The sequence below is a fragment of the Coturnix japonica genome, chromosome 4, assembly GCF_054131305.1.
Source record: "Coturnix japonica strain WE chromosome 4, WE-NBRP24, whole genome shotgun sequence".
Taxonomy (NCBI): domain Eukaryota; kingdom Metazoa; phylum Chordata; class Aves; order Galliformes; family Phasianidae; genus Coturnix; species Coturnix japonica.
In genome coordinates this window covers 57,851,718-57,876,470 of record NC_140666.1, presented here as the reverse complement: position 1 = coordinate 57,876,470, position 24,753 = coordinate 57,851,718, and the positions used below count along the sequence as shown (strand labels likewise).

Below are 24,753 nucleotides of genomic sequence, written 5' to 3'. Positions count from 1 at the left end.
TTTTGGAAGATTAGGACACATTAAGGTAGTGATGTTTGGTTTTACAAGTTAGGTTTTTTAGTAAATGGCTACAATAATAATATCACATAACTTCCATTCAAAAAAAATGATGCATTCTATTTTGCTACCGTATCAGTTTATTTTCTGATTTCTTTTGATACCAAAAATATTTTTTTTTACATAAGCAGTGTTTATCTCAGTGTTAGGATACTATGGTTAGGCTGTGGTTGGACTTGATGATCTTCAAGGTCTTTTCCAACCTGAGTAATTCTATGATTCTACGATTCCATGATTCTATCTCAGCATTTACAGCAAAGTAATACAGATAAGGTCTTCTTAAAGTAATCTCTAATGTGAACAATCACTCATGGCAAGGTTGTTAAGACTGAATGCTTTTTTCTTATTTTCACAACTTTTGTGGTCTGTAAAACTTAGCACTGCAACTTGTTTTACAGCATCAGCGCTCACATGAAGATCCTGCAGCCCTAAAATTCAGTTTCTATCAGGTGATCACAGCTGGACCTCGAGCCCCTTCTGAACTCAGAGCTCTCCAAAAGAGATGCCTAGCACCTGGATGGTATGCTACACATATTGAGAGATGGCTAACTTACTTCCCACCTTATCAGGTGAATAAGACAGTAACTCAACATTCTAAACTTATATAAATAATATTCTGGAAGAATAGTGAGTGCTGATCCTCAGGGATATCCCAGGTTCACACTAGCATGTTCTAAGCCACTGATTATTCACAGCCATGCTCTAATTAGTTGGCTTGACATTGCTGGGGATGTCATGCCTTTGCACCATACAGCTGAGAGCTTCTTCTGCAAAACAAATCTGAATAATCTGAAAGTTTATTAATCCACATGGGAGGGAGGGGAGCAAAATCTCTCTTCCAAGGAGGTTTGACGTTAGAAGACTTTGGGGTGTAATCAATATCTTTTCCATCTAAAAGAGGTAACAATATATGGGAATGAATGTGATCTAGCAAAGCTGTAATGCCTTAATTTTTAAATGTGTCATTGTTTTCCCATCCCATTAGGGATATTTTTGACCACTGATCTACAAAGCAGTTAAGGCTTGTTTTCAGAGCTTACATCTTAGGAAAGCAGTGGGATCATTTGGGGGATCAAGCAGTCATAATGCATCTCATTTGAAAGACTTCTGGGATGAGCTGCTACTTTCTGAACAGCTTGATACTTACACTAATCCACATCTCTAACTCCACATGCTGTATATGGGCAATTCCCAAGACTGATCTTTCAAAAGAAAATACGTTTTCTGCTTTCTCTTTATGCTCTGAAACCCTATAGTCTTGCAAACCTACTAAGTTTCATCCAATCCTGGAAGCAAATAGTAGGATTTTAGCCTCTCTCCTTGTGTGGAAATGTAAAAGCAAGCTTCAGCACTGCATACAGAATGAGACCATTGAACCACCTCAAAATCTATTGCTCCCCCCTTTTCATTACTAAAACATGATGGAAAGAGTAGAACTGTTTCCATGATAGGAAATGAATGTTCTCCTAATCCATTTGGGACTTTGTTTCTCTTCCACCAGTCTCAAAGACCCAAACATGCTGCATCTTCAGTAGGTCTTTTAGACATAAAACCCTCACTTAGTGTCTATTGACCTGACGATTCACATGAAAGGAAAAGGATAGCCATATCTGAAGTCACCTAGTGTGAATGTATATACCATCAAGCACTTAACAAACAAACAAAAAAAAAATTACTTCCCAGTTCCTGGCCTTCTTAGAGATGTGTTGCAAAATTCATATCTATGACATTCCAGAGTTAAGTTATTCTAACATTTCCCTTTATTCTTATTCTCAAATAAGTCTGCTTGTTTTCATAGCATGTATTTTTATGTGGTCTTAAAAGTAAGGCATTTATCCTAACATTGCCTACTGTTTGCTGTCTTTTCTTTTTTTTGCTGCAGTTTTTTCCAGTGACAAGCTTTTCAGTGTGACTTTAACATATATTCATAAGTGCCTGTGTCTGTGAGAATTAACAGCTTATTTCTTTAATCTCTAATACCTTTTTTCTTCTCTGGACAAATCTCATTCTGTTTCCTCCCAGTATTTCTTACCTTTCCAGATTCTTCAGTGCTATTTCTCTGTTGTCACAACGGGCTGAATTTCAGATTTATTTAATGTGCCATTTACTGTGCTCCCAGATCATTAATGATCATGACAAATAGAACTGAACTAATTATCTGGGAAGGTACTCTCTGTATAATGAGGGAGTCTGGCAGAGGTGAAAGTTTCAGTCTGAATTTTAACATAACGAATTTTAAATTATATTTCCATTTATTTTATTTTTTTAGTTGCTAATTATTGATGGACAGCAGCTAAGAACTGACCCATCTACTGTAATGGATGAAGTACAGAAATTTTTGGGAGTCTCTCCTCATTATAATTACTCAGAAGCCCTAACGTGAGTTAATTTTATCATCATTATCACTTGTTCTTATGTTCCTAAAATACTAATTAGTCTGTGAGAAAGCTTACTATGTAATAAAGCCTCTGATTTTTTTCCTTCTCATCAAAGTTCAGTAGGATGTATTCTTCAATGTCTAGAAAAGAACACAGTAGAGGAATAGATTTCCAGTGGATCTACACTTAGTCACTAAACTTGGAGCTTCACTATTACAGGAGTAGATATCTGAAAAATGCACAAAGAGCACAGTGAATAAAAAGGAATTTTAGGAATTTTATTTCCATTGGTAAATGGAACATGGAATGCTGACTTCCATAAAAAGAAAGGAAAAATATATATATTTACATATATATTTTTGGACATGAGCTGCAATTATCAACAGTATTGATCAGGAATATAGCATCCACTCTATATGTGCACCAATACTTTGGAATCTGACACTTACATTTGGTTGCCCTTACAGTGAGATTGATAGCTTTAGATTTACTCTTCTCAGTATGAGTCTATTATCTGTCCCTGTAAGAATCTCAGTGAAAAGAATGTTTTTCTTTCCTATACATTTTTCTGTTTAATACTTTCTTCTAGTTTTATTCTATTCCTTTTATGGCACCAGTAGCAAAATAGACTCATCTTCCATGAAGTTGATATGAGTGGGTGTCTGAGTCTATTGAAACTGAGTCTACTGAAGACATGTTTTATTTGTTTGGCTTTTTTGTTCTTTGGTGGTGGTGGTTTCTTTTTTGGTTTGTGTGTGTGTGATTTTCTTATATTTTTATTTTTTAATACTGAAGCCTTTGTCCATGATACTATAAATTAATCTCATCTGCATCTAATTCTATAGCATGCATTGTCCTTCATGTCAGTCTCTGAACATAGTTAATAGAAGTAAAGTATCTTGTTCAGTTAAAATGTACTTATATCAGTTTGTCCACTCAGCTGATGTCAGGAATCATCCCTGCAGCATCTCATAGCCTTTACACTGCAGTACTGGCACCTGCTTCTCTCCTTTCTTCACTTCATTTACTTCACAGTTTGTGTCCGCACCCAACTCTAGTTAACTCCCTTAATCTTCTGTATTTCCCACTTGCTTGATGCATTTTCCTGAAGAGAAAATTTTCCAGACCCAAAAATAAGAATGTGTGAGCTTACTTTATTAAGTTTCTGCTTTATTTGTTTCAGGTTTGATTCACATAAAGGTTTCTGGTGTCAACTTCTGGAAGAAGGAAAGACCAAATGCCTTGGAAAGAGCAAAGGTAGAAAATACCCTCCTATGGATTCGGAGGTAAACCATTATTCTCATTGGCATTATACAGAGATTTAGCTCTCATTAATGGGACCCTGCACAGGCAAAATCTTAAGAAGAGAGAGAAGATAGAATTAAGTAGCCTTGATTATTTGACTACTTTTTCATACAAATGAAATCTTTAGAGAAGCTGTGGATTGCATCACTTTTTTTCAGTTCTTTAATTCAGATGTGAAGAACTTCAGTTATTAGAAACATTTTCTCTCGTGTAACTAGTGATAGGTCTAGAGGAAATGGCCTCAAGCTGCGCCAGGGGACATTGAGACTGGATGTTGGAAAATACTGATATTCCAGAGGAGTGGTCAGGCAGTGCAATGGGCTGCCCAGGGAGGTGGTGGAATCACCAACCCTGGAGGTGTTCAAGGAACATTTGGACATTGTGCTGAGGGACATGTTTTTAGTGAGAACTACTGGTGGTACCCGAACAGTTGGACTGGATGATCTTGTAGGTCTTTTCCAACCTTGGTGATTCTATGTTTCTCTGAAACTATTCTATTTAGAAACTTGGCACTCCTTAGAAAAATAAAGTTAGCACCTCTGAAAATCTCTGAAATTAATTTGGAAACCTATTCCCTTTACCTAAGTAAGCTAAGTAGCAGATATGTGCATTTGTATCTGTTCCCTTGTCTTTGAGAGTAGATAGACCAGGACAGACTCTCATAAAGTTCTGTTCTGAGAATGGTTAGGTTCTGTTTCCATGAATTTCATAAATATCTTCCTCAGACAAATGCTCCAATGAAAAAAAAAAAAAAAATCCATCTGATCAAACGCTGAAGGCAATATCTAATGGTAGTTCAGTTTCCTTTTCTAGCTACAGCTTTATGTTTATTCTTTCCTGTATTCCTGTTTCATCTAGCCTGACTAAAATTCAAATAAAAGCATTTTGAACAGCAGTGTTCACACAGCATTAAGCCAGGTTTCTTTTTCTCATGGTACTTAAGTCAGAAACAATTTACAGAACTCAATAGGATCATAGAATTGCAAAATGGCTTAGGTTGGAAATGACCTTAAAGATCATATGGTCCCAACCCCATGCTGTGGGCAGGTTGACCCCCACCACCAGATCAGGCTACCCATCCAGCCTGGCCTTGAACACATCCACAACCTCTCTCAGCAGCTTGTTCCTGTGCCTTGCCAGATCCTGGGTAAAGAACTTCTTCCTAACATCTAACCTAAATCTACCCAACAGAATTATACTGATAAAAAATTACTGGATGCCAAGGCTTCTGAACAGAGATAAGACTGTATTTGTTTAATGCTGTATGTTTCAACACTAAATATTGATAAAACCAGTGTTACTAACTGCCAGATGCCTATATAGAAAGAGATTTTACAAGTTCTGGTTTCAATCACACTTGAGTGAATTTGAACACCAGATTCAGTACAATACTTAATTTACATATCTATCTGTGAGTAGATTCAGATCCTTTACTTTGTCTTCATGTTCATTTTGGATATCTTTTGTTTCTTTTGATACTACCTTTTAATGTTCAGCTATTAATTGATAAACTTGGATGCAGTAGATAGTGTAAAAGAATATAAATTGCATAGGAGAAAGTAAAGTTTTGACACCAGTAAAACAAACTTTAAAATTTACAGCCATTACAGTACAGCATGTTATTAAATATAAAATATCTGCTTTTATATCCATCAGTGCAGGGCTTTTCTGTCAAGCTACTACAGAGATCATAATGTGGAACTGTCAAAACTCCTACACAAACTGGGACAACCTCTGCCATCATGGCTGAGACAGGAACTACAGAAAGTAAGATAGCATTGAAAGAAGACTGTTTTGAAATCTCTTCCACACTTCTGTCATCCTACCCAAAGTCTACAGTAGCTACCAGAAAGTCTTGTGAAAATATACCTCTGCAAAAAATAGTAAAAGACAGAAATTACTTCCATATGCTGGCATGTGGATTGTGAAAATACACGTGTTTCTTAGCATTCTGGTAGGACAAATTTTTCTCATTAACATTTCTGGGCCTGTGGAGTTGTGGACTACTGTGCACATATGTGGAAGTCAACTGCAGCTGGTATAAGCTTCAGAGGTACATGACCTGTCCGATTTCACGGTAAATACTTACATTTTTATATATCAGTTTAAAAGTATTGTGTCTCATGTAGGCTTTGTAGCCCACAGTTAGACTGCTGTTTTTCTTAGTATTTGATTATTGTGTCTTGCATAAAATAAGAAAATTTAATGTAGCATAAAATGCCAAGTGTACTTCTGCCATTGGAATCAGCTTGCTAATACCTGAAGTATATTCTAATAAGTGTGAGAAGTACAGTTATCATACATTACTTAGGTGTGCACAGCAGCAAAATCTGGAATCCACAGGCAAAAGCAGTGTAGAAAAGAAAATTGCCTATGGCCTGTAAAAATAAACCCTTACAATGCAGGAAGGGTCTTTGTTCATAACTACTGTCTGATTTTGCACTGACTGAAATTGCAAAATGCGGAATGTATATTGCATCTGAACAGAAATGTAATTGGGTACATAAAGCACAAATGTTGCAATAAAATCCATGTGAGCAGTATTATACTTAACAATGGTGAACCAGACTGAAACAGTACAATCAACAGTCTTTCACTCCTGGCTTCTGTGAGCAGCCAAATTTGGATACTGCACTCTGGTCTTACATTGCTGTGAATCTCCACTGAAATGAATGAAAAATTGATAAAGAGCAGAAACAGACCCATATTTAGACTGCCTTAATTTGCACTACTGGTTTTGCATAATTTATTTGCCTTCAATCTGTGCTTTGTGTTTTCCAGGGTCCCTAAATTTGATCAAAACCGTAGTATCTTGCAGTGACCTTCAACTTATGTCAGCTGCAAAAATCTGTTTTCTAGTTGAAAATAATGATTCTAGCTCCACACATCTTAAAGTAGCTTGGTATTAAAGTTCAGAAATAAGCTTTAGGAAAGAGAAATTAAGACAGGTTATGGTAGAAAATCAGGCTCTAATCATGAAAATACACACATATCCAGCCTTACGTTTGTGATACACCTCATAATACATCAGTTTAAATGTGAGATTAATCAACCATACTTAAAAATTGAAAGAGATAATTTAAAATTTCAGCTGAGTATGGCCTTAAGGTTTCTCTGCTGAACTCTGGCTACAAATGTTTCTAAAGGCATAAAGAGGTAGGGAGTACAAAAGATTACTGCAGTACTAAATGAAATGTTTTTCACGGTAGCTCTGTATTATTGTCATAATTTGTTTTGGGATGAATAGTTAAAAATATGTATCAAATGGTGGAAAATGTCTCAGTGCTGTTTTACAACCTTTATGTAATAATATAATTTAACTTTCAAGGTAATGGAATGGAAACCAGTCTGTTATTCCCTAAATAGAAAACAGATGTTGAAATCCTTACTGTACCTCTAGCTGGTAATCTTTAATATTTATTGATTTTGTCTGTGTAGTACCTGGTTTTGATAGGCTTGTAAAGAAAAAATCCAGACAAATTTGTTGTATATAACAATATTCTTTACACGGCACATTTTTGCTAAGGGAATATGCATGATTAATGATGAGGACCTGCTAGAGTAGACACTTTTAAATGAACATCTTTATTATTTATAAGAGAATAAAAGTTTTCATTTCATTTTAGATATTCACTATTATATGGGTTTGACCCAAAATCTGACTTGTTTTAAAACAGTCTTATTTGATAAAAGAAATGCTTTGTATTCTGAATATCTGTAAGTGCAAATCCTCTGCATGCTACGGACAGCTTGTGTCCTACAAGCATCTATATGGATTTGTTACAAGTAAATTGAATAACTGGAGAAAATACCTGCTGTTTCCATCCTGACATGACTGATTTTATCCTTAATATAATCTTATGTAACATCACTCAAACATTTAAGGTAGAAGAAAATTGTAAATCAGAAGAAAATGGGAAAAAGTACTACAAAGTGCCTGAGATTTTCACAAATTGAGCACTTCCTACACACTGGAAGGATGGGCTTCAGCCACATTTGTACTTCCATCTTTCTTTTCAGAAACTCTGTTCCTGTCTTCTTTCCCTGTGAAATACAGGCCCCTTCAAAATGAGAATAATTAAGCACCAAGGAGAGAGCAGTGACTGGGGGAGTACACACTGGTTGCCCTCTAGGTATTTTGCTACAGACAAGGTGACATGTCTCAGACCTGTGGTCTTTTCTGTGATGTTTGTTAGGAATCTGGTCAGATAGATCATCCTTTGCAAAGAAGTGCTGTAGTGAGTCTCAAGTCCTGATGAGGAACAGTAGGGTGCAGCTCTTCTACTACCCCAATGTCCTTCCTTTGTTGGAATAAAGGCGAATCTTCAGTGAATTCCTGTGGTAGCTTTGGGTCAGTCCTGTGAACAAAGTAATGTGACCTTTTGGCCCTGGTGCTGCACATCTGAAAAGGGAATTATCTTGAATCTTAACTCACAGAACCTATTAAGATGCATTTGTCTGGCACTAGCATCTCTAGATGCAGAGCATTAGTTGCTTGTAAACTAGGTTGGCTAAGTCCTCTCAGACTCAATAGCAGTAGAGAAGTAAAGTCCAACCACTAGGGGTCTTTGCAGGTCTGATTTTGTGCTGTTCAGTTATTACTGGTTTATACAAAGACAGTATGAAGACTGTGGGGTTTTTTTCCTCCATAGCTATTTAACTACGTTCTTACATTTAACAGGAAACTTTTAAAAACAGAATGACTTTAAATATGGTTGGTGAACTTGGTGAACAATTAAGAGTCTGAGCAAAACGTTCAGGCCACAGCTGCATATGTAATTCCCCAAATAAGGGGATGCACATGAGTACAGCTGAGTAAGCAAGTCATACAGCATGAATTACTTGAGAATTGGAACCTATTTACAAATTCCCTACAATCAGTATTTAATTCTCGGAAGTAAGTTATCAATATTAACACTTCTAAAAAAACACCACTCAGTCACAAAAAAAATGTATATTTGCTGGTCAAAATCAAGTGTTCTACTGTGGATGGTAATACAGCTGTGGTTTGTGTTATCCTGGTAGATAAATGCACAAGCAGTTCCTTTAACAAATGCTTGTTGATGTGAGATTCACATTTGTTTTCATAAATTCTGATTCTGAAATTTGATTTCCTCAAATATCCCTGCCATTAAAAATCAAAGCGTGAGTGTGAGTAGAAAGTGACCATTAGGGGGCGTAAACACAGAGCCTGATACGAGTTCACAACATTATTTGAGCAAACATTCCTGAAATACTGTGATATCTTCCCAGTTCTACTTGTGCAGAAAGCATTCATTTCAATGATTCGCAGACTATCGTGTACAGCATATCCCTTCTCATTGCTTAATGAAGTGGAACTTCCTCAGGAAGAAAGTAAATAGATATTTCAGTGTTTATAGATGTAATACTTTTGTCATTCACATTGAATGAAAATTGCTGGAAACATTTTTCTCAAGATTTTTTAAAATGAAAAATAGCTATTATTCTGATAGTGGCATGGTATCTGAAGTGCAACAATAAACTCTGTTAAGAAAACGTACCAATGAATGGAAGTCATTTGTTTGTTCATAAAAGCTGTCCTATTCCAGGTTTGTTAGCAGCTATTACTGAGTTATAACACAATCCGCAAGCATGGGAGGAGCACGGAATGTTTTCACAGATGGAGAATATTGCTTACTCCCTCTGTAAGTGGATGTTACTGCTGTATGCAGCTGCTTGTTTTACTGCTTTTCTTCCTGCTCAGTTTTTACTTCTTATGCCAGGAGTCATTAATGCGCTATAGAAACACTTCCAGAGCTCACTGTTTTTAAGAGAACAAGCAGACTTTATTCAGACTGTTTGCCTGTGGGATTCAATAGCTGTGCCTCCAGAGACATGAGAAAACATTTTTAGGAGGAACTGCTAAAAGATGGTGCAAGTTTCCAAAGGAAAATCCACTGTTATCAACAAGTTCAGAACAGAGTAAAGAAGTGTAGTATCTAGCTGTGTAAAAGATGAGTGACATCTTCATATATAGGTGTAGAGAATAGTAAGCATGTAAACAAAATACTCATGACAGAGAAAGGATGTAATATTTAGAAGTGTAAACTTCCAGTACCCATCTCTATCATATCAAAGTGTAACAGAAATAGAACAGTAATAAGAAAAAAGCAGAACTAAGATTCTTGCTGTGCCCGACTGACCTCTGTATCCAGTTTTTTTCTGCTTTCATTTAATGTTCCATTTCAGTTCTGCCAGTCGCAGACCTCTTAGAACTCAAAGGCTAAATGTGCACTTTTTTGTCTATGGGCATCAAAAGGATGATCACAATGATCAGCACCAAGGGTCAAGACACAGGAAAGCAATTAACAGGTGAAACCAAGGCCTGGGGAAACATGAATGAAGGAGGAATTTAGACAAACTAAGTGTGATCAATTAGAGTGTTGTGAGCTTGGTTATTGTCCAGCCTGTTTTCTGTCAGTTTTCCTTTTTCTTTTCTTTTCTTTTCTTTTCTTTTTTTCTTTTCTTTTCTTTTCTTTTCTTTTCTTTTCTTTTCTTTTCTTTTCTTTTCTCTTCTTTTCTTTTTTCTTTTCTTTTCTTTTCTTTTTTCTTTTCCTTTCTTTCTTTTCCTTCCTTCCTTCCTTCCTTCCTTCCTTCCTTCCTTCCTTCCTTCCTTCCTTCCTTCCTTCCTTCCTTCCTTCCTTCCTTCCTTCCTTCCTTCCTTCCTTCCTTCCTTCCTTCCTTCCTTCCTTCCTTCCTTCCTTCCTTCCTTCCTTCCTTCCTTCCTTCCCTTTTCTCTTTATCTCTTTTTCTTTCTCTTTCTTCTTCTTTCTTTTCTTTTCTTTTCTTTTCTTTTCTTTTCTTTTCTTTTCTTTTCTTTTCTTTTCTTTTCTTTTCTTTCCTCTTTCTTTTCTTTCCTCTTTCTTTCTTTCCTCTAGTATGAGAGTCTTCCCTACCTAGTTGATTCTCCTACAGATTCTGGTCGGTGGCGAAATACAGAATGAAGGTTTTAAAGCACATTTCCAGTTAACCCTCATCGTGCTGTTCGTTGCACCTCTACACGCAGAGCTCTGACACTACACAATCCGTCCGTGTTGTGAAGGTCCGACTCCAGCCCCCCCACTGCGCAGCTCCTCCGCCCCCTCCTCGCCCCGCCCCCTGGGAGGGCCCCGCGCCTCTCCCCCTGGTGCCGGGCTGTTTGCGGTTCCGGCAGTGACCGTTGGTGGGCAGACGTGGTGGCGGCTGCTGGTGGCGCGGTCGGCGGGCTGAGGGGTGTGTGGTAGTTGAACCACAGCCGTTGTGTGGTTCATCCTTCTCACCCGCTCAGAAACGGGCTGGGCCCCGGCGGAGCTGAGCCAGGCGGGCAGAGGTGCGGAGCAACTGCAGGTAAGGGCAAGGTGGGGGCTGAGCAGCTGCGGTGGGGAGCGAGCGGCCGGCGGTGGGGAAGATGGCGGCCGCCGCCATGTGGTGGAGGGGGGGGGGGGGGGCGCTCCATGACTCCATGGGGGCTGCCGCTCGTGGCTGTCCCCCTTCCTAGGCATGGAAGAGCAGCTTCTTGCTAATTGGCAAAACTTCTACCATCCTGTTGGTAGTAGTCGTTGACTGTGGCAAGGAACAAGCCGAGTCGGCAGGGGTTCGTGGCGCAGGGGGTTGGCGGCTTCTTGTTGGTGCTTTTGTTCGTTTTTTTTTCCATTGTAACTTGGCGAAGCTCCATTTAGTAAGCAACTCTTCTTCCCCATTTCTTTTTTCTTAAGCTTTCTTAGAACGCAGAAGCCGGAAGCGTGGAGGCTGCGTAGGAGTTCCTCAAAGACACCGCGTGGCTGGGTATGTGCTGCTTATGAGCTCCTGATGGAGAACTTCTGAGTGGGAATAATAGCAAGTTACTAATTACATTTAGTGGTTAAGCTGCTGAGACCCCTCTGATCACCGCTGAAATCAAGATATGAGCTTGAGTTTTATTTATTGGAAGTGTACTTAGTTGTGTGTAATTATCTTCTACTGATAAAAAGCTGTAACGAAGAGGAAAAGTCTGTTGTTACTTGGAAGAATTGGGCTCGGGCGTGGATGTGTTCAGTGCATTCTGAAGACTGGGCTGTGATAAAGACAGGTATTGCCGGTACTTTTGCCTATTAAACTGGAGACATTGGGTCCACAGATGTCCCTGAGCAGTGTGTGCAAGGAGCAAGCCTGTCTGTAATTGCTCGGTTAGTGAAGTGAGTACAAACAGTGATCTGAAGCAGGGGGGATGGCTTCCAATAGCTTTGTTTCAGAGCAACGTACAGCTTCTAGGAAGGCACCGTGCTGTTCAGTAATGTCTGCTGGTCCTGTCTGTGTAGCAATATTAAACTGCATCAAACTTCTCGTTACAGGGGAAAAACATTCTTGAGTTGTGATGGCAGAAGAAGATGGGTCTAAATTCAACCTGTACACTTTTGGAGTAACTGACTAGAATTTCTATGGTTTATTTACTTTGAGGGTAGATAAGCAGTCTCACAGAATTAATCGTCTTTGTGAGCAATGGTATTCCTGTTTTTCAAACAGGGAAGCAAGCACTACTTTTAGGCTAGGCCTTAATTTCAGTTTAGACTTAAATGAACTCTTCTAAGCAAGTTTAAACCTTAAGCCTAGATACTCTGCAGTCCCTCATAATTACAGTGAGCACAGAGGGCCTGGGATGTAGTGTACTGCGTTTCAAATCAGCGTGGAATCACAAGGAGAATGTAGTTAGAAGGATGTTGGCATATTCTGTGCTGCCGTCCAGGATCCTGAGGTGCTCTCATTTCAAGGCTTTCACCAAGTTTTATACTATTATAATCCCAGTAGTTAGTGACTGTGCTGTACTCTGGCCATGTAGCTGACCGTGCTTCAGTTGTGCTAAATTTGGAGAAGTGTTGTGCTCTCACTGGTGGCTCTGCTGCTGCTATAGCACTGTGGAAGGGTTGTTGCAAGGAGTGTACTTGTACTGTGGAAGATGAAGGTAAGTCTAAAAGGTGTGTGAATGTCTGCAGTTAAAACTTACAACATGCTAATGTAAAGCATTCATGTGTACTGATGAGTCAATAAAGAGATATGGACTTATACTGCAAGTGTCCCTTCTTCATTACTGATACAAGGCCAGGTCTGCACGTGGACTTCAGAGTTGCTGAGGAAGGGCCAGATGTGTTTGCTGTGTGTATTCATCTGGTATCTGGGCCTTGTATTTTCAACTAAATAATTTCAGGGCAAAGAAGTAACTGACTGATGCAGTCTGGAAGCCCTTCCAGAAGGCATGTGGTTACTTGCTGCAGGGAAGAAATAGTGATTTTTGAATGTAGATGCTTTCTGTTTCATTTGTTGTATGTTTTCACTGAATGCATATTCATAAAAGAACTGAAGAGTGGGAAAATTAAATGTTTTCCTTCAGAAATATATAAGTAAACTTGGATAATGCCAGCTCTTGCTTGGTAAAACTTTGTGTGGAATGCCTTTGTTAATCAGAGGATTCATTGCAAACTGAGAAGTCTACCCACAACTGATGTTCTTTCCACATGCACTTAGACATTATGTATAAAAGTTCCAATCGGTGTGGCAGTTTTATTGTTCACATTGACATCATCAGGCTCACTGAACAAGAATTACAATGGTAGAACATACAGACAACGTTCATTTTGTTTTAGAAACTAGCAGAAGCATCCTGTCTGCATGGGAACTGTAGTGCATCATTTCAACTTCTAATTATTAAAGCACCCGAAGAGAGCAAAACTAATGATCTACCTCACTAAATTGAAATGTTAATACCTTTAGTGTACAGACGTGATATTTTTCCTTAAGTATTGCACTTTGTGGTGCAACTCTTAAAAGACAGTGATTTACACAGTATATCACACATACTGCATTATGCTGTCTACTTCACAAGTCTTGTAATCGTGGGTCTTATTGAGCAAAGTCCTGTGCAAGTAGATACCTTGTGATAGGCTGACTTCCTCTGTAATAGGATAACATATAGTAAAAATGTAAACGGCTTTACAGTTTGCTAGGAGAGTTCCACACAGGTCTAACAGTAGGTGAGTAGTACTATGTTTTTAAATAATGTGTTTCACATTTCTAGTGCAGCTTTACAGAAAACTAAAATATATACAAGCACCTCATGTGTACTAGTTTAGCACCAGTTCCAACAAGATATTTAGTGGCCCTTAAAGGGGCCAGTTAAGTTTGAGAAGAGAAACTGAGGGGCAATTTTACAATCACTTGCAGCATTATTGCAACTTCTCACAAATGAGCTGTCTTGGATATTGGCTAAAACATCAGAGACACACAGAAGCATAAGGGGAATGAATGAATACCCACTTACAAAATCAATTCGAGCATCCCACTTTCACAGAAGGCCACACAATACAGTTATAGCTTGAGTGTCTTAGGAAAGGAAACACAGGGAAGCAGTAAGCAGTAGTCACAGTTGGTACAATCACTATGCAGTGACACACAGCTGCCACACTTAACTCACTGTGGTGTTTCACAGCCTGCAGAGCTTTCATCTTTTTAAGAAGCATCATTATTAAAAGTACAGTGTAGGGTAAACGTGCAGGCAGTCCAGTTGACCATAAGGATAACTCACTGAAAAAGCACTGAGCTTTCATGCTTCACTGTTGATTGTAGCTAGTCTCTTCTGTTTTGAAGCTTGCTATCAATTGGGGTTGCACTTAAATGGAAGTTCCTTCTTGGGTTCTGTATGATGATTAGAAAGGATTTCTTCACCAGAAGACAAGCACTGGGATGGGCTGCCCAGGGAAGCGAGGGGTGTCCCCATCCCAGGAGGAATGGCATCAAGGGCCGTGATTTAAACAATGGGATTCCTGGGTCACATTAATGGTTGGACTTTATCTCTGTTCTTTACCAAATTAAATGGTTCTGAGATTCTAAGGTGAGTGAAGTGGCCGTTTTTGGAAAGGTAAAGGCTGCTTTCTATTTGTCTTGATATGGAGTATTTTTTTCTTGCTGCATTTTTTTATAACAAACTATTGTGGATTTCATAACATGGGGAAGAATGTTTTTAAAAGGAGTTAAGAAAGGGATATTGCTAAATGATGTTTAGAACTTAAAGGGCATTAGGGTCCATATGACTGTCTTACAACTTCATGTAGTGTCATGAATTATGACAGCAAAATGAGCAGTTGCTGGATAAAAAAACTTTTGTAGTTATTGGTTAAAAATAATTTTCACTTTTCCAATGAGAATGATGTGAAACAGCATTTCCCCTAAGCATGGTAGGATTGTCTGAGTACTTAGAAAATAATCCTTTAAGACTTTGTACATCTTTTCAGACAGGCATTGATTCAGTATTTCCAGCATTTATCTAACTCATACAGCTGTGTAGAATGTTTGCGTGGAAATTAATTACCTTCCAGCATGCTGTCTACTTGTGCTTTAGGAGCTGAGCTGTAAGAATGTCTTTCAAACTAGGTGGAGGTTGGATTATTGACAGTTGTTTTCCTTCTAACACTTAATGTATAGACAGAGTTACTTAGCAGCTGATCTCATCAGCTGGTAAAACAACAGCCAAAATTAGAGTACTAAGTATAAGGTCATAGGAGTAATAGGAAAACAGTCAAGAACTAATAAAATAAATTAAAACTGAATGTTGAGGTCTGTTATTAAGTATATAAAAGGTTGAAGCTTCCTGTGAATAGTAGATCTGCTAGTGAACTCATTAGCTCTCCTGCTCTAATGTTACTCTAAGCTGGAGGTCACTTTTCTGCATATCTTCGATTTGTGCAAGATAAACTTCCTTGACACAGGAGGATTTTGTTTGCATAGTATTCCATAACTGGAAAGGTTGTGTGTATTCAGCCTGGATTTAATACCAAAAAAAAAACCCAAAACACACAAATCAGGAAAATGTGCCTGTTTCCACTCACAGCAGGCCCCAGCTGTGCAATCTGTGCTGTTCAAGCTGTCCTGCTTTATTCATGTCGTTACTAAAGTTTGGTTTGGATTAAGCACGTTTATAGTTTGGTCACACTCTTTATCCAGGGTACAAAAGATGAAACTTTTGTATAGACACCTGGAGAGTCCTTCATTCCACAGCCATAGCCCCAGGAGGTCACACCGTACACAACCCAGCTCTCCCCTGGACGTTCACACATCAGTGGTCCTCCACTGTCCCCTTGACAGCTATCGATGCGTTTCTGCTCCTGGATGTTTCCAGCACAGAGCATTCTTCCTGTGAATCTTCTTTTATAACGCTCTTCACATACCCTCTTGGGAAGTAAGGGGATAGCAGCTTGTTGTAATGTTCTTGAATAGGCCCTTCCTGTAACAAAGACCAAAATTACTGCGTTGTGATGCTTTGCCTTGGAAACATAAATAGCACTTAAACCAATTTATACTACCAATGTTTTGCCATTAAAAAAAAAATTAACGATGCATATTTTTTCTATCCATTTTTCTATCAAAATAAATCTTTCTAAAATATTTCTTGTACCCACCTTAAAATCCCTAAATATGAGAGCTGTTAGTTATGCTTTGATGCAGGGTGTGATGATCTACTATCCAGTGTGAGCCTTGCAACAAATAAGGTTTTCATTCTTGCTTGCTAACCTTTATAGGCTATTTTACTGACTGGTTTTATGATTTAGAGTCACATAGTTAATTGCCACTTTTCAAAAGCAAAGTAAATTCAGTAAACAAATTGTTCCTGTTTAAGGATTGGAAGAGAATATTTCCATATATAAAAAGAATAAAGTTGTTCAATTTTTAGCATTTATTTAAGTATTAATTTTTTTTTATTATTATTATTTTTCAGTAAGCAACCTCAGATAGTGTGATCAGTGTGTGGAAATCATTATTTTTACCTGTGTCACCCCATCCAGTGATGTAACAGTTGGGAGCAGTTTTCTGTGGTCTCTCCCTCCTTAAGGGCAGGCAGGCAGGTAAGACATGGGTACTGAATCTGGCACACTGTTCCTCTGGCCCCTGTAGCCTCACTAGGGCAATGTCATAGTCACTGCTGTCAGGCCTGTACTCCTTGTGCATTACAATCTCTTGGACTCCAATTTCTTCCTCGTACTCTTCCGGTACCAGTGTATGATAATCTCCAACTCGCACGGCATAGTTCCTAGTGTTATTGCCATACCTGAAATTGAGATTAGGAAAAACATGACTCACTCATGCAAAGTCAGATTGCAAGCATAGCCACAGATTGGATCAGTGCCTTCACTGTTTGCATGTAACAATACCAACAAGTTATTTCAAAAAATAAAACTGTTTTCTCAGTTACTTAGGCTGAAGTACAAGTGTTCCCTAAAGAGTACCTTACAACTTGTCCTGATGTTTCAGATTAGTTTATCTTCCTTTTTGTGTATTTGCATAGGGCAAGTTCTTTTATGGCCATCTGCCATGACTGGCGTTTACTTCAAAGGTATGAATATGGTGTGCATTATGATTATATTTAGTAAGGGTAACCCAAACTACCAGTAATTGTAAGAAAAGCTTGAGTACTAACACTATTCTTATGTTCTAAATAACTACTGCAATGCTTGATTTGAGGTTAGTTGTGAAAATTCTTAGGGAGGAAAAAAGCTTTTTTAATTCTAGAGACATCAGTAACTTGAGAAAATCCTCTTCTGTTAACTAATGATATATTATGGAAAATGAAGCGTAAGTGACTTATAAACACCTATCCACAAAGTCACAGAAGGCCTGTAAGTCCTAGATTTTGGTATGTCTATATGAACCTCATCCCTCTAATGTTTCAGATTAAATGGTAAATACCCAAGAGATTATGACTGTGGCTGAAATAACAACTTTTTGTCCATGCCTTGGAGATTTTGAGTTATAGGACACAGGCAGTCCTCCTCAGGAGGATGCAAACAAGGAAGTAGTGCTGGGTCTATTTATTTATTTTAAATCTGGCTAAGTGAGCCCAAGTTTTTTTTTGCTTTGACTTCTCTTTTTCCCTGTATCCTTCAGCAGGAAATTTGTAATATGTGTGCAGAAAATACGATGTTCAGTCACTTTCTAACCTATAATTTTTTTTTCTACTTTTTTCCTTTTTTGAAAAAAAAGATCAACAATGTACTGATCTCTACAGCATATGAAAACTTTCTTGGGAAATAGCAGACAAATTAGCAAAAGTACAGAGTGCTTTGGAGTAATATACCACTGAATATTCTAATTGCAGGTTGCATCCATGGCTACTTGCAGAGCTTTCTTTGTCGAATTCTGCATGTCTCCTTGTATAAGCTTGTAAGAATGCTGTAGGCTATGGCCAAACACGTATTCATCAGAAGATGGCCTGTTATGTAGAAGAAATGAAGTCACTTGTCTAGCATGAAAAACCTTCCAGGTCATCTTCAGTATTATCTCCAAAATGCTCACTCTTCAGATACTGTGTTTTATGGTTAGAAATCTAAATCTTGTAACAGCTGCAAGTGAAGAGTTGCAACTGATGATGTCTTAATAATATTTAAAGAAGAGTTTAAGAATGTATTTGTGTTGCCTCTGTTCTCAGAGGGAGGATGAGAGAAAAATAGTGTATTTATCCAAATACATTGCTTATTTCCTCTTGCAAATGTTGCTCAATGTAATTTGTATTTCAGTGTGTTTATCTCAAAGAGACTTAAGAACAGAAACTCTTATTTGTGCATGTCACACCACTAATATCTTTCTTTTTTGGCCCCAGAAGTGCTTGCATTGTATACTTTATCACTGCATCAGTTTTCATTAGGAATTTCCATTAATAATCAGGGCATAAAGAAGACATTAGAAAAAGCAGAATCGTGAATCGTGGTTCTCAGTGCATCCTAAGTCTAGCTCCTTGAATTTTCTAGGATATAATATTTATTTGTAAGCTTGAATGCCTCACTCTCATGCATTAATCATTTCTAGATTATTTTGTCTGCCTTTTCCAGTTTCAAAGGCAGTTTGAATGAGCTATGAAAACTTAAACTGACAAAATGGTACCTCATTTTATTGTATGTGAGTTAATCGATGCATTGCTCCTCTGTGTAACTTTGGTAAGAGAGAAATAGAGTACAGCTCTGTGCCCCTATGCAAAGTAGAGGAGGTCCATATAGGGAGAGGTAGCTGAATGGTTGAGGTGCACAGTATCAAAACAGTTTTCTTTCAGTTTTACAAAATCTATTTGTAGAACACAAGTAATGCTCAGAATGTCTTAATACCGGGATGGATTATGCAGCTGGCTGAGTACTTCTCCGGTGTCACCTTAGGCACAGGGTGAGATTACAAACAGCCTCAGCTGATGCATTAGCCAACTTTGTAGGATCTATTTTCCTTACAGTAAATTAGAAAAGGAAGCTGGCACAGAAAGTACTTCCCTTACTATTGCAGTAAAAAGGCTTCATATTATTTTCACTTGAAATATTTTAATGTAAGTACAAACACCCGACTAAAATAGGAGTAAACACTTCTTTCCTAAACTGATTTAGTAACCAAAGGATCTAGATTTTTGTTTGATTCTTTTAAAAAATCAACAACAAAGAAACGAAAGAAACTAAGCGCAAAGGAAAGTTGTTTATGACTAGTGAGTGTGCTTTCCCCTCAGCCAAATATCAGGTACTAGAGTAGAAAGCCTGCTGCTTCCATTTAATGTTAAATCCTTGATTTTAGCAAAAAGAAAGGTGCTCCCTTTAAGTCCTGCTATTTTTCTTTGTGATGGATGATGTTAACTTAAAGCAGAATAATGAAGAATGGAGATTCAGGAAAACCTGTCTTAGTATAAAGCACTGCTTTTAGTTATGTAGTAGAATGAGAATTGCTGCTTCTCATGTGGATGTGTGAAACGTCATTAGCTTCTAGTGAGAGGTTTAAGGAGCAGCCTTTGCACAGATTTATCATACTTCTGTGCTCTTCTACACAAATAAGATATACACATTTAAACCTGATGTTTTTGTCTGTAGATGGTTGTTTCTTACCCTGTAGTATTTGCCAGACGTTTAACTATCCTGTTAGAGCATCAGTACACAAAATAAGTGAAGTAGTCAACAATCATGCAGAAAAGGTTAATTTTTTTCCATAGTATAGTTGAGCTCACTTTTGTTATTTAAGTAATACTCTGATTTCCAGGATATAGGAAATGATATACAGGACTTTCTCTTGTCTCTCTATGGCAAGTATGTGAAGAAGGCATTTGATCTATAGATAGCTCTTGGAAGGCTATCCTAGCCATAAAGAAAATCACTCTGAGAGAATTAGGAAGTTCAGTCCTATCTATCCAGTGCCAGCTGAGAGCCAAAGGTATCTACTCTCCTTTACAGTAAACAGTAGTTCATCCACAGACTGTCAGAGTTGCATGCTTTGAATTAGGTGGCACAGTTCTTAAGGCAAAATAGGAAGCAAAACAGTGTGTTTCCTCAGACCACGTGTAACAGTTCTATGATAGCCTGCTACGTACCCCCAAGTGGCTGCACCAGGAGGGACCTATTGCAGTGTACTTGCTCTTTTTCTATAACCAGACCCCTTTTATGTTGGTGTTTAGGAACATGTCTGGAATAAACATGTTCTGGCAGTACATTGTTGTGACTTGGAGCCCCAGTTAACAAGCACCAGGAAGAGCAGGTCACGTATGCTATGGGTACTACTTAATGTAAGAACAGTTACAAGCATGGCAGTAACTAGCTTGTTTCATCAAACTCATAAAGGTGTTCAAATGAATTTCTAATCAGTTTTCTAATCAGATCTTGATTTGCATGCAGAAACCGTAAGTGCTTTCCTGTGATCTCCCTTTTTTCCTTGTGCTTGAAAAGGAACATGAAGCCATTTTGTATAAAGTTTGGTAATAGCAGCTAGAGTGCTTTGATAGTTCCACAGAAACAACTGGGACATCAGTGAAAACAGGCGTTAGTCTTAGGGTGTTTGACCATTTCAGGTTGAAGTATTACTAAGGAGAAAGTCTCACGATTTTCTTGAAACATGGTAACAAAAAGATACACATCTCGCACTAAGCAAAAATAACAGTTTAAGTAAAGTAAGTAAATAAGTATTTGTACATTATATTATATATTAAGTATTTTCACTTAATTAAAAATGTGTCTGGCTGTTCTTTAGTACAGTGCAAAAGGAAAGGCTCGAAGTCCAAAGTTTAAACTTTTGCAGCCCACCTGTGCAAAATTTGAGCCCATTTCCTCACAGCTGCAATGTAGTTCTTCTGTGCTTTTATTTCAGCCCTTAAAAGTTCAATTAAATAATTGCTTTGAAAACTTAAAAACACTACACTAACATACTCTGCAAGTTGGCATTCTTACATTACAGTAACTTAATTGGCAGTGAATTCCTGATTTCAAAAATACTGAAAAGAGCACATGAAAATATGAGAATCATGCTTTTCCATGGAGATGCTGATGTTTTGAATATAAATCTCTTGGATGAGAGGACATCTAGAATAATTTTCAATTAATCTGTTTATTTTTATTTGGTGGCAAATTAGGTTGTTTATTTGTTTTTTAAAACCAAAGATTTTATGCTTCTGAACAGTTTCAGTGGGCCTGAACCAGAATGTTTTTGCCCATATCCAGGAATCATCTATAGTCTGAAAATACAGTTTATTGTTAAAGGGAGACCAACCTTTTAAAGCAGTGTGCAGCAGTGAGGACCCAGCAACTACTAATGAGAGTAGCACCACACAGGAGCCTTCCATCCCCGTGAGACGATTTCAGTCGGAGTGCAACCTGCCATGGCCAACCGCCCCTAAAGAGAACACAGACATTGTTCTCAGGGTACAGAGATGGAAGAGTAAAGTAGCTTGTAAGTTACCTTGAATGTAAATCCCTTATAGCTTGTCTGACTGACATAGTTTACAAAGCATGTTATGTGTTTTCTACCACTTGAAAATACCTTTTTATTCCTTCAGCATTCAGAATTTCCTAGATGTTTTCTGACTGCTGACAGCTTGAATAGGTGTGCTAGAGTACAAGAGCCTCCCAGAATCATCTAGTGCAGCATGCTATCTTAGAGTTACCAGTGGCAGATGATTTAAAGATGGAAAAATTTACTGGTTTACTTTGGATCCAGTTTCTTTTTGAGCTTTCTTTTGACAATGGATCATTTTCTGATATTGTCCGTATATTCTTTTTCTGGATTAGGAAGCACTTCTAAGTACATTGTTAGGTTTCTCTCATGCTTATGCTTCATCTAGTATCCCTGTGCTTTATTATGAGACCTGGTTTTCTTGTTCAGACTTACCTGTGCCATCCACTACTTGTCAGCTTTTCATTTCATTCAGTATCCTCTATGAGTATATTCTGAGAGAATAATTCTCAGTCTCCTTTTTCTATACAATGCACTACTTATTATGCTAATTTATACTGTTTTTTCTCTTATTGAATTAATTTATCCTAATTTGCTCTGACTGCATTTCAATCTGTTTTTTGTGTTCCCTCATGTTACTGTTCTTTGAACCCTCTCCACTTACAAGGCATATTTTTTTGAAAGAGATTGATTGATACTTTGAAATAGGTTCCAGAAAAACATGTAAAGATACATTTTTTACACATCTCATATGATACTGTGAATATGTGTTTCTGATTACTCACAACTGTTCAGAAAATAAAGCCTACGCTTCCTGTTGTAGCATTTAATAGTAGTAATATGTAGCTAATTTGTTTGTGTTAATTAAGTGCAAACAAAATGTATTAACAACATATCTGATTTTATAGCTGTGTCATCATCAGAAACTTGGTTTTTGTAAAGGAATATTGGGTGCTGGCAGAGATCTTTCAAGATAGGTAGCATTTATATCCTCGTACCATAGTCATAACTCTTTTCATGTAGCTTACAACTTGATATCAAGATATCCTTTGAAAATAAGTGAAATGACTGTTTTGAAAGTGAGAAATTAAATCTGATCCAGGACTAAACCCATGGGCATCTGCTGATTTTCAGCTAATGGATGTCTGTGAATTTCCCACCAAATCTGCTTCTACTTAATGATAAACAAACCAAGAAAAAAAAAATACAAAAAGCATAGTTTAGGCAAACAGTTTATGGTATATAAACCCTGCCTACAGCAGGTGAGTTGAAACTAGATGATCTTTGAGGTCCTTTTTAACCCAGGCCATTCTATGATTCTGCGATTCTATGAAATACACGTGTTAGGTGACTGATGCTGAAAATGACATTTCTTTATCAAATATTTACCGTAAAGAATTTTTCCCACCAATTATTCGCTTTTGTCGACGATGTAGTAACCTCAATCCACAAACAGAAGCAAGAGAATCTAAGCCAGAAAGGGAAATACAGACAACGTTAAACTTATCAAGTATCCATTCTGTGAATAAAGTTAACCAAAAACCAGGAAGGTTTTTGTTTCATGGTAGTTTTTAGCAACCAAATTTTGCTCTGGGGAAGATCACTGAATTCTTTATTACTGAGTATTTTTATCTTATTTATTTACTTATTTATTTGACATGGTTACAGAGCAATTTACACAGTTGTTTTCTGCTTTTCAATTGTACACTTGGAGTTATTCATACCATTTTCTTCAGTGTTCTTCCTTACTTGGTGTAAGTGAAAGCAGAACTTGTCAGACCACATAGGTTTCAAACCTCAGCTGAAGATACATTATGCCTTGAAAAGCTGAGAGTAACTGTATATCCTTTTGCATTTTTATATCCCTTGTACAAATGTGGCTACTGTGAACTATGGTAGACTCTGTATCACTTGAACAGTCTTCATGATTGGTTAGCAGAGCTAGCGCAGCAGTAAGGTGAAACAGCGAAGGCATATAATTTCCCACCATTTTTATTTCTATTAATTCGTTTCATATAACAATTTCCTCTGTAAGGTGTGATTGATGGGTTCCATCTCTTCCTACTATGACAGTTCCCCACCTGAACATGTTTGTCTAGCACTCAAAACAGGTCTTCACCTTTGTTGCTGTTCCCAGGGACCTTCTTGCCCAGGTGGTCACAGATGACGCCTGCATCCTCGCTGTGACGGCAGTTGTGTGTTCCAATGTCCTGCTTAATGCAGTCTGCCAAGGATCTCTCGCTTCCAGTGCATTTTACATTATCCACATGGATTGGGCCTTTGCCCTCCCCAAAATATGCCATTGTCCTTGCTCTCGCTTGACCTCTGGAAACAAAACACGTTTATTATTTTTTTTAATCAAAAACTTTTGAGGTACTGTTCTACATTTACTCAGCTGAAATAGGGAGTTTGAGTAGTGAAGATATTGAGGTTTTATTCCAAGTCTTGTTGCTGATTAACTAAGTGATAAATTTTCTTCTCATTGCCTCTGTTACTCCAGGAAGCAGAAAAAAAATAACAAAATTGCTACAATTCATTAATGTTTTAAAATTGCTCTTATGCCTCTAGTTAGATCACAGCGTGGCAACTGTTTTATACTGTAAAGGCATTACAAATATCTACAATAAAGCAAAATATACAAAAGCTGCTTTTTGATAATCTTTTTAATCCCCATATTAAACAGCATCTGTGAATGCTAAAAATATTTTTCTATGGTCTGATTCCCTCAGTAAGATGGACTAGTTAACTAAGAAATGATCTTTTCAGGGTATAGGAGCTATGATTTACACATCTATTTGATGTTAAAAGTTATTAACATATTTCATTATCCTGAGTACAAATCATGTCATTTTTTAAGTGTGTTCTGTAGGTGAATTCTAAAACTGCAGCGTAATTGGAGGAAGGCAGGGAAATGTAACTCTTGAAATACTACGAGGAGTGGGGGTGAAAGAAAGTTGAGGGTTGGATGCTTTTGAAGCAGCAATTAATTAACAACTGAATAAGTACGAAAAGCTTGATTATGACTGGGAAGTTTGCAATTAAAAGCAAAGAAAGGAAGACGGGAACTGCAGAAATGTGAATGTTTTCTTCATTGCGTGAAACCTGTATTGACTGTGTGCAACCTGTTTTCTCAAAGCATAGGAGACTGACTTTTTCCCAAATGGCTCATAAAGCAGCAGAAAAGCTGACTTTTTCTGACTGCATCTGAAGTTGATGCATGAACAGTTCATACAGTTGAAGCTGAACATGGAGATGCTATGAAGACTTCTAGATATTCCTTATTCCTTAAATTTGTACTAAACCATAATTT

General features: G+C 37.7%; 2 protein-coding genes, 1 long non-coding RNA gene and 1 other non-coding gene across 14 annotated transcripts in view; 3 read left to right on the top strand and 1 right to left on the bottom strand.

Annotated features, from left to right (window-relative positions):
* LOC107313570 (bifunctional heparan sulfate N-deacetylase/N-sulfotransferase 3) overlaps positions 1–9,261 on the top strand; it is a 66,565-nt gene extending 57,304 nt beyond the window's left edge. For 4 of the 5 annotated variants that reach the window (XR_014945904.1, XM_085546942.1, XM_015861923.3 and 1 more), the window contains exons 11-14: positions 456–626; positions 2,327–2,436; positions 3,619–3,721; positions 5,397–9,261. Coding sequence is in view for 4 of the 5 variants with exons in the window: in XM_085546942.1 (XP_085403068.1) it covers positions 456–626; positions 2,327–2,436; positions 3,619–3,721; positions 5,397–5,516 (504 nt within the window). In the remaining variant the exon portion in view is untranslated. The remainder of the gene's footprint in view (positions 1–455; positions 627–2,326; positions 2,437–3,618; positions 3,722–5,396) is intronic. The other variant, XM_085546943.1, reaches the window with a different exon arrangement.
* A 1,651-nt stretch (positions 9,262–10,912) lies between these two features.
* Positions 10,913–24,753, top strand: part of LOC146761087 (uncharacterized) — a 32,033-nt gene continuing 18,192 nt past the window's right edge. For 2 of the 6 annotated variants that reach the window (XR_014945907.1, XR_014945906.1), the window contains exons 1-3: positions 10,913–11,087; positions 11,456–11,525; positions 16,483–16,609. This is a non-coding gene — a long non-coding RNA (uncharacterized LOC146761087). Of the gene's footprint in view, positions 11,088–11,455; positions 11,526–12,070; positions 12,782–16,482; positions 16,610–17,859; positions 17,996–24,753 lie in introns of those variants that run through there. The other 4 variants (XR_014945908.1, XR_014945909.1, XR_014945910.1 and 1 more) reach the window with 3 other exon arrangements.
* LOC116653438 (small nucleolar RNA SNORA24) lies at positions 11,191–11,321 on the top strand. The gene has a single exon (XR_004307265.1). It is a non-coding gene; the product is annotated as a small nucleolar RNA SNORA24 (small nucleolar RNA).
* PRSS12 (serine protease 12) overlaps positions 13,249–24,753 on the bottom strand; it is a 36,091-nt gene continuing 24,586 nt past the window's right edge. For both annotated transcript variants that reach the window (XM_015861862.3, XM_085546948.1), the window contains exons 9-13: positions 23,563–23,768; positions 22,833–22,911; positions 21,261–21,383; positions 16,532–16,812; positions 13,249–15,990 (exon numbers count right to left, since the gene is read on the bottom strand). In XM_015861862.3, coding sequence (XP_015717348.2) covers positions 15,683–15,990; positions 16,532–16,812; positions 21,261–21,383; positions 22,833–22,911; positions 23,563–23,768 — 997 coding nt within the window. In that variant the 3' untranslated portion in view covers positions 13,249–15,682. The remainder of the gene's footprint in view (positions 15,991–16,531; positions 16,813–21,260; positions 21,384–22,832; positions 22,912–23,562; positions 23,769–24,753) is intronic.